Below are 8,097 nucleotides of genomic sequence, written 5' to 3'. Positions count from 1 at the left end.
GNGAGAGAGAGAGAGTGACTGGGAGACCGAAAGAGATGGGTGCGGATTTGAATCGAGAATGAACGGACTATTTAACTGGATTTGATAAGAGGGAGACGAGTCCGACAGAAACCTCCGTGTGTGATGATGAGATTTGGCCCAGTCGATTGGGCTACTTGGAGAAAGCCCTAATATCTTGCCACGCTATCAATGGCCGATTAGATTTGGCTGATTACGCTGGTTGTGGCCAACATGGTGACGTACTAATTTTACCCCGGTTAATTTAAATTTCAAAAAAATTATGAGCTATTAGTTGGACTCATAATCTCTCGTTTACTCTCATATAGAGATTTGTGTTGGATGTCATGTCACAGTGTTTCTTTCTTCCTGACCACTAAAAATAAATTAGAATTTAACTCTAATTAACGTCGGTAAGATTCAAATCTAGATACGAGAATTCTACACTAAGTCTCTTACCAACTCAATCACATATGGTTATTGTAACTTTGTATACTTAGCGTCGGTCTCTCCGCAATATTGTTTCAAATTCTGCTATATATTGATCATAAGGGCTTAAGCATGATATGCAAGAAAAGTTTTCTTATGGTTTGATTTCAAACTTTTCTTGTTTAAGAAAATAAAATAAGGAAATAAAATAAATAATAAAAACTACTTAAAAGATCCAATGAATAGTCGTATATTATCCGGAAGACATAGGCCCCCTTTTTAAACATATTATTGACGAGGTAATACTTCCTAGATATACTAGGAACATCAACAAATATTGAAGAGCGAATGGAAATTGATTGAAAGATCTGAACTCCTAACACTTCACCACCACTGAAGCAGTATCATGGCAGTGGCAATCAGGTCAGTCGGTACAGCTCAAATATTTCTTACGGGACACGGACCATATCCATTGCCAATTGTCAATTGCCACATACCACAAATACTTCCGACGAAAGAACAAAAGAGGCCACAACCCCCGGCACAGTGCACCTCCATATTCCTCTCATCTTCGAAACTCTCCTCACTGTCCTCAGCCTCTTTCTTAGATTGCATCTGCATTACCTCTGCATCCTTGCCCTGAGACTCAGAACCGTCCTGCAGTTTCCAACATAGTATGACATTTAGGTAGTATACATAGCAACCAAAAGCTTAACATTATGAGATTCAGAAACCAACAATCTAACGAGTTCTTCATACCTTGAGGTTTGATGTAGATTCATTGCTGCCATTTTCTGAGCTTGATGACTTCTTCTTTACTTCTTTCTGGATACTTGATTCAACAACCTCGAACAATGTTGGAAGATTATTTATCTCATCAAAGAGGCGCTCCCTGCAAGACAGATATCAACAGTATACTGGTAAGAGAATATACAGAACAGCGTACATATCACACAGATGCAAGACAAATCCAGATCATTTAAGTTGGAGTCATTCTAAAATTGAAAGCTAAATAGATGCATACCTATTAGTCTTATTAAATTTAAACCTAGCACCAAAGTTAAAAGCCACTGCAAGCAACCATGCATCACTGTGAACAGCAACCAAGGATAACCAGTCCTTTTTATGCATCCCATCTCTGGCAAAGTTGATACCGATTGCTGGATGTGGAAGCTCTGGAGGAACTTCCTCTTCAGGCAAATCAACTTCCCACTGCTCGCTTGGAATTCCATAAAGACAAACATTCTCCTTCTCTGTTACAAAAGATGTTTAAGCCAAGTTTGCTACTGTGCTATGTGACAGAAAAAGAAGCAACCAAGGTATACGTAGATCAGGATTCCTCAATTTTATTACATGATCTTACTGAATCAAAGAGAAGCGCACTTAGGACTAGAACTTTATGGCATCATTGTACACATCAATGATTTTATTCACATCAGAATTTCATTATAATATGTCATCCAACCTGACTCATGTCTTCTGATTCTCATTTCATTATAATTATACCCAGAAGAAAATACCCCAGAATCCATAAATAAACATGTCTATGAAGATTCCGTTGTCAAGGGGGAAGTTCAAACACATTTCATATTGATACGTAATATTCGAGAAACATAATGGAAAAACAAAACAAAACAAGATATGTAACACAAAGGTGTAGGTAAATCAAACATCAGGAATAAAAAATAAAAAATCCTGACCAGGGTCACACTGCTGATAAAACTCTTCGAACTCTGCAACCATGCACAAAACAAAGAAGAAAAAGTCATCTCAAATTCCAAAGTTGCGGAGAGTAGAAACTTATACAGAAGTTCAGAGAAAAAATACCGGTGGTGAAGGCCTTAAGCAAGCCAGCTCTTCGACCTTTGAAGTCTCTGAATACCTCCTCAAAAGACAGCGGATCGCCACCTTCCATGTCTTGCACGCTCTTCTCCTCCTCATGCTCATATTTTGACTGCATTGTCTAACAAAATATGAAATAGAGTTAGTAACTTAGTGAGTGTGGAGCTGGTACAGCTACCAGAATAAGTAGCTTCATCTTCAAGGTCTCATGTTGGTATGACATCACAAGGTTCCTCCGCAGTTATATATGGCTAAGATTTAACAAAATGATTCGAAACTATGAGATTCAGGTTTTGGCAATCTAAGTTCATCAGACCTCGGAGCTTGATGACTTCTTCTCAGCTGTGCATGTCACAACCTCAAACAGCGATGGAAGATCGTTTATCATATTAAAAAGGCACTTCCTGCAATGCAGTTATAAACACTTTAAGAACACATCACACAGATGCATGCAAGACGAAACCATATAGTTATAACTTCAACAACAGCCAATGATAAGCCTATCAGCCTCTTCAAATCCGCACATTACGAATATGGGACGAATATACATACCTATCAGTCTTACCAAATCGAAACCTAGAAGCAAAGTAAAAAGCCACTGCAAGTAACCATGCATCACCGTGAACAGCGACCAAGGCTAACCAGTCCATTTTATGCATCCCATCTCTGGCAAAGTTGATACCGATTGTTGGTTCTGGAAGCTCTGGAGGAACCTCCTCTTCTGGCAAATCAACTTTCCACTGCTCGCTTGGAAATCCATAGAGGCAAAGATTCTCCTCCTCTGTTATACAAGATGTTTAAGCTGTTGTGACATGCTCTATTACAGTGCTACACAATCATAACGCATAATTGCATAAAAAAGAAGCACATCCGTTCTAAAAAAAAAGAAAAAAACACACTTAGGATTAGCCTTTATGGCATCGCTGGATATAACTTTCACGAAGAAACCCAAAAAAAAACAAAAAAAAAAATCTAATTCAATAACCAAACAGCTCACGAAACCAAATCAAACATGCAATTTAATATTATCTGAAAAAAAATAGAGGACACTGAAACGGTAAGCACTGACCAGGATCACACTGCTCGTAAAATTCTTCGAAATCTGCAAAACAGAGCAAAATTCATACTCAGTTTCCAAAATTGTACGTAGAGTAGAAAATTGACGATTAAAGTTGGGAGCCAAATGCGTACCGGTAGTGAAGGCCTTGATCATGCCAGCTCTTCGACCTTCGAAGTCTCTGAAGACCCCCTCCACCGTCTGCCGCGGATAGTTCCTAGCACCGGCCATGGATTTCGTACACTCCAAGTCTTCCACGATCGGAGAGAGAACGAAGAGACGGAGACGTACTATGAGTCTTATGAAAGTATGGGAGTCGACGCTTTTTAATTAGGGAAGAACCCAGAGAAACGTGATGCCGCTTGGCGGAACCTAGTTTCGTGGGCCTAGCAGACTAGGGGCTCCACCATTTAAGTTGTTTGTGTTGGGCCTTGGGCTTTGGTGTAAGGCCCGAAAGTGAGAAGCAGAGGTAAACAAGATAACAGAAGGTGAAAAATAAGGAAAGAAGGATAAAACGTTTTAACTCAAAAAGTCAAGTGTAGAAGTAAGAAACGAATCCACACAGACAGCCAAGTGAAATGAAAGCAGCACTGTCCATGCTAATCAGCTCCAGGAACCTGAGCCCTCACCCCTCTTCTTCTCTCTCTCGCTCCACTTGGCTTCGCCCAAAGTCCCTCCCCAACTCACCCTCCATTATTCCCCTTATACCCTCCAAGTCCCTCTCCCGTCTCCGCCTCAATCACCGCAAGTCCCACACCGCTCATTTCTCGTCGATAATGGCCTCCTCTTACAAGCCCGAAGAAGCCAGGGTCCCACCTGCCCTTCCCTTACCCGCTCCTCCCGTCAACAAGGTAAACCAAGCCACGTCATCGTCGTCTGTGTTTAATTTAGAGCTTGGAAGTTGAAATTGATTTGAATTTGGGTGCTTCTTGTGGATTGTAGTTCAAGATTGGGCTGTGCCAGCTGTCGGTGACGGCCGATAAGGAGAGGAACATTGCTCATGCTCGCAAGGCCATCGAGCAGGCTGCCGCACAGGGTGCTCAGCTGGTTGTCTTACCTGTATGTTTCATTTGTTGTTCTTTTGCTTTGAAGTATGATAATCTGTTTGAGGGCGCTGTGTGTTTAACTCAGCTGTGAAGTAAATAGGTAGAAAACCTTGGCTTTAAGCTTGATTTTGTTTGTTCGTGTGTAAGGAAATATGGAATGGGCCGTATTCAAATGATAGTTTTCCAGTGTTTGCGGAGGATATTGATGCCGGCGGTGATGCATCTCCTTCGACAGCAATGCTTGCGGAAGTTGCTCAGCGACTGAAAATCACCATTGTTGGTGGGTCTATATCGGAGCGTTCTGGTGATCAGCTGTACAATACTTGTTGTGTGTTTGGTACTGATGGAAAGCTCAAAGCTAAACATAGGAAGGTAAGGCTTTAAGCTCATCGACAGGATGCGATAATATTAACTTATTAAGTATACAACTCTTACTCTGGAGTATATATTGTTGATTTGATATGCCCAAGGACTGATTGCTTAATCATGGTGCTTCAAGATTGGTTTCAGCTCAGTGAGGAGGACCAATAAAAACATACTGTTAACTCTGGCTGAGGCCTATGGCCTATCCAATACATGGGGCAACAGCCTTCATTGGTCTTGATTGAAGAATAGATCTCTCCTTTTGCCTTTCAAATGGAGAGGATGTATTTCCTTCAATTGACCCTTAGAGTTAGAGGACATAGGGTTTTGAACTTTCAATGCTAACCTTTCCAAGTAAAGTTCTGTTTTTAAAGTAAAGTCATAGACTTTGTTTTTTACTATTCAGTAACAAAACTCGTGGGCATCTACATGTAATCACAGATACACCTCTTTGATATTGATATCCCTGGGAAGATTACCTTTATTGAATCAAAGACTCTGACAGCAGGGCAAACTCCTACCATTGTGGACACAGGTATGATGTTCACTCTGTGCATATTAACTGCTCCAACTATGTTGTTTATGATAATTGACCTCTCATATCTTGGTTGAGTCATTTTAAGTCCATATTTGGGATAGTAACCATGAAATGCTTCATGCAGAAGTTGGGCGTATTGGCATAGGAATTTGTTATGACATTAGGTTCCAGGAACTAGCTATGATCTATGGAGCAAGAGGTTAGTTTTCTGTTTCAGTTGAGTTTCCACGTTTTCTGGTTATTCCATGCGGCAACAGCCATATATCATTGAATGAAATTTGAGTATAAACTTTAACCCCTGTACTCGGAAGTCAGAAGTCAGAACCAATAATGTTTTTTTGTTTTATATGATAGTATCATCTTATAGCACCAAAATATATGAAATGTGCCACAGTATTCCTTCCTGGCAGTTTAATTGATAGATTATCTTTGCACTTGATCATATGATGAGTCTTTCATTCCGTTCATTTAGTTTTATTTTTTTTCTACGAGTGAAGGATTGTACATTTTGCACTTGTAGATACCAAAAGATAATATTATTGAGTTGTTGACATCAGGTGCTCACTTGATATGCTATCCTGGGGCTTTTAACATGACCACTGGACCATTGCATTGGGAATTGTTGCAGAGAGCAAGGTATTGCTTTGTTTGAGGTCGTTTTACAGATTATTTTAATCATATTTATTGTTCATTATAGTCAATCTTACCGGAACCTGCCTTCTATTGTGCAGGGCTACAGATAACCAGGTACTCTATCCTACGTCCTGTATCAGATATGTTACCTGTTTTATGTCTGTATATAAACTTTAAGTTCATTTCATGACACAAACAAAATGTTATGTATTTACATGACGAAGACCATAGAATGCCCCATTCCAGTGTTATTACAATATTACCTTGGCTGTCTATAGGCCCAACTTCTTCGTGGCAGTTGGCCATCACCTCTGCCATCACATGTCCTACTAGGCTGGTGAAGGTTGTTTTGATGTGATTTATAGTTGGTCAAATTACCAACCATTATGTGCAAGCTTACATCGTTTGTACAAAGATGTTTTTCAAGTGCTATTAGTTGCATTTTTGGGGGGTTATTATCCTTTTGGGGAAATTCAAATTACCTGAATCTTTATCCTTTTGTCTTTGTCGCTGCTACAGATTTCTCGTATGAACTAATTCAGAGAATTTGTTACCTTATTTTGTTATGTTCTTGATATTCGGAGACAGTAAAGTTCCATGCAGTGCATACATGTTTCATAATAATGAAATAGAAAACGTCCTTTTACATTTCAATTGATATGGGGCTTAGCATTATCTATGAAGTAAACTATTGTTCAAAGCATGTTGCAATTTGTAAACCAAGTGCATATGTGTATGCACCTTACGTTTAATTTAACTCAATCATGAGTTAGCGTTTCCTCCATATCAACTAATAACAATTTTTCATGGCTTTCATTCTTTTGGTTGGTTGACAGCTATATGTGGCAACTTGTTCACCTGCCCGAGATGCCGGAGCTGGTTATGTGGCATGGGGACACTCCACCCTTGTCGGACCAGTATGTTTTACACTAAACTTTTGCTTTGCACATGCTTCCCTTAATTAATTTTTTCCTGCAGCCATTCACTGGCAAGTTTAAATTTTACTAGAACCATTGGTTGGCAAGTTACATTGGCCAAAGGCCCTATACTTGTTTTGTAAAGCACAGTTGAATACTTAATGATCAAGAAAATGCCATCATTTGTGATACTTGCGGAGCTTTTGCGGGGACAATTTTGCTCATAGAGTTTGACCCACATTTCTAAATGTTGCAGTTTGGAGAAGTGCTGGCGACTACAGAACATGAAGAGGCAATAATCATGGCTGAGGTTGATTATTCACTCCTTGAGCTTAGAAGGTGATGTGGTTTCAAACCTAATAATGCATGTTGTCTTTTTAATTCAAGAATGCATCTAGATATATTCATAACATATTCCTAATCTGTTAATGTATAAAAGAATCTAACAAAAGTTTGTTTCCATTGTTCAGGACAAATCTCCCTCTACTGAACCAGCGGCGAGGAGATCTTTACCAGTTGGTAGATGTCCAGAGGTTGAATTCTCAGTGATTGTCGAAGACTTCTATTATACACAAAGCAAGTGTTAGTAAGAAATGGTTGTGAATGTATCGATGGAAATAATGAGACCCCTGAGGGTCTATGGGATACCGATAACTATTGAGACTGTATTTCGGATATTGAAGTTTCTAAATTTCGATATTGAAGGTTTTAGCAGATATTGTGACTGTATTTTGTGTATTGAAGTCTACATTTATTTCGACATCGAAGGTTATAGCAGATGTTCTTTCCTGTTTCCTGGGATAGGTGGGTTTTGGGAGCAAACTCAACTAGGAAGCTCAGGTTGACAAACAGTGTGAAATGGGATGTCCAGCACCTAGAAGACTGTAAGTAGGACCTCTTCAGCAGTATTGGGCCCCGAAATTGAATTGGAACGGACAAAATACACGGGCTAATGGGGTTATCATTAGCTGGCCCAGAAATGAAATGAAGTCCACGTGAAGATGGAAGGCCCCAGGAGGGCACACAAAGGGCACGTGGGTACAGCATGTACAAATCCCCAAGTTAATCTTGGTAGACGTCAGATGGTAACGCCCCAGCCATCAGTACCTTGAAGAGTAGTAGTCGGTATAGAAATCTGAAAAAGAATTTCCTCAGTTTCATAGAATTTCCGTTTAGTGAAGAACATTGCAAATGTATCGCAATCTTACGATTTTTGATTCTAGAGTTTCGATTTAAAATTTCCTCTTTATGGAGTATAAGTTATAAGTATATTGC

General features: G+C 39.6%; 2 protein-coding genes across 2 annotated transcripts; one reads left to right on the top strand and one right to left on the bottom strand.

The window, feature by feature from the left end:
• Positions 1–864: 864 nt before the first annotated feature.
• On the bottom strand, positions 865–3,605 carry LOC101313237. Its single transcript, XM_004305572.1, has 9 exons — positions 3,460–3,605; positions 3,338–3,370; positions 2,821–3,049; positions 2,585–2,672; positions 2,254–2,389; positions 2,127–2,159; positions 1,451–1,679; positions 1,186–1,318; positions 865–1,083 (listed from the first exon to the last, which is right to left on the bottom strand). Exons 1-9 carry the CDS (start codon positions 3,554–3,556, stop codon positions 865–867), a joined length of 1,197 nt encoding a protein of 398 aa, XP_004305620.1. The 5' UTR covers positions 3,557–3,605.
• Positions 3,606–3,881: 276 nt separating this feature from the next.
• LOC101304110 (omega-amidase NIT2-like) lies at positions 3,882–7,805 on the top strand. Its single transcript, XM_004303429.1, has 10 exons — positions 3,882–4,176; positions 4,268–4,384; positions 4,519–4,743; positions 5,176–5,269; positions 5,397–5,471; positions 5,830–5,908; positions 6,004–6,019; positions 6,742–6,822; positions 7,079–7,161; positions 7,293–7,805. The coding sequence occupies exons 1-10, from the start codon at positions 3,904–3,906 to the stop codon at positions 7,369–7,371; spliced, it is 1,122 nt and encodes a 373-aa protein (XP_004303477.1). The 5' UTR covers positions 3,882–3,903; the 3' UTR covers positions 7,372–7,805.
• The last annotated feature ends 292 nt before the right edge of the window (positions 7,806–8,097 follow it).

The sequence above is a fragment of the Fragaria vesca genome, linkage group LG6 (assembly GCF_000184155.1).
Source record: "Fragaria vesca subsp. vesca linkage group LG6, FraVesHawaii_1.0, whole genome shotgun sequence".
Taxonomy (NCBI): domain Eukaryota; kingdom Viridiplantae; phylum Streptophyta; class Magnoliopsida; order Rosales; family Rosaceae; genus Fragaria; species Fragaria vesca.
Note: the sequence above shows the minus strand (reverse complement) of the source record. Positions and strands in the feature narration are given on the sequence as shown.

Bases quoted from the DNA above. Each gene is read 5' to 3' on its own strand.
- LOC101304110 (XM_004303429.1), top strand. From the start codon at position 3,904: ATGAAAGCAGCACTGTCCATGCTAATCAGCTCCAGGAACCTGAGCCCT. The intron at 4,177-4,267 runs GTAAACCAAGCC...TGTGGATTGTAG, and splicing joins CCGCTCCTCCCGTCAACAAG to TTCAAGATTGGGCTGTGCCA. The intron at 5,472-5,829 runs GTTAGTTTTCTG...TGTTGACATCAG, and splicing joins TATGATCTATGGAGCAAGAG to GTGCTCACTTGATATGCTAT.
- LOC101313237 (XM_004305572.1), bottom strand. From the start codon at position 3,556: ATGGCCGGTGCTAGGAACTATCCGCGGCAGACGGTGGAGGGGGTCTTC. The intron at 3,371-3,459 runs GTACGCATTTGG...TCTGTTTTGCAG, and splicing joins GATCAAGGCCTTCACTACCG to ATTTCGAAGAATTTTACGAG. The intron at 3,050-3,337 runs GTCAGTGCTTAC...CTTGTATAACAG, and splicing joins TTACGAGCAGTGTGATCCTG to AGGAGGAGAATCTTTGCCTC.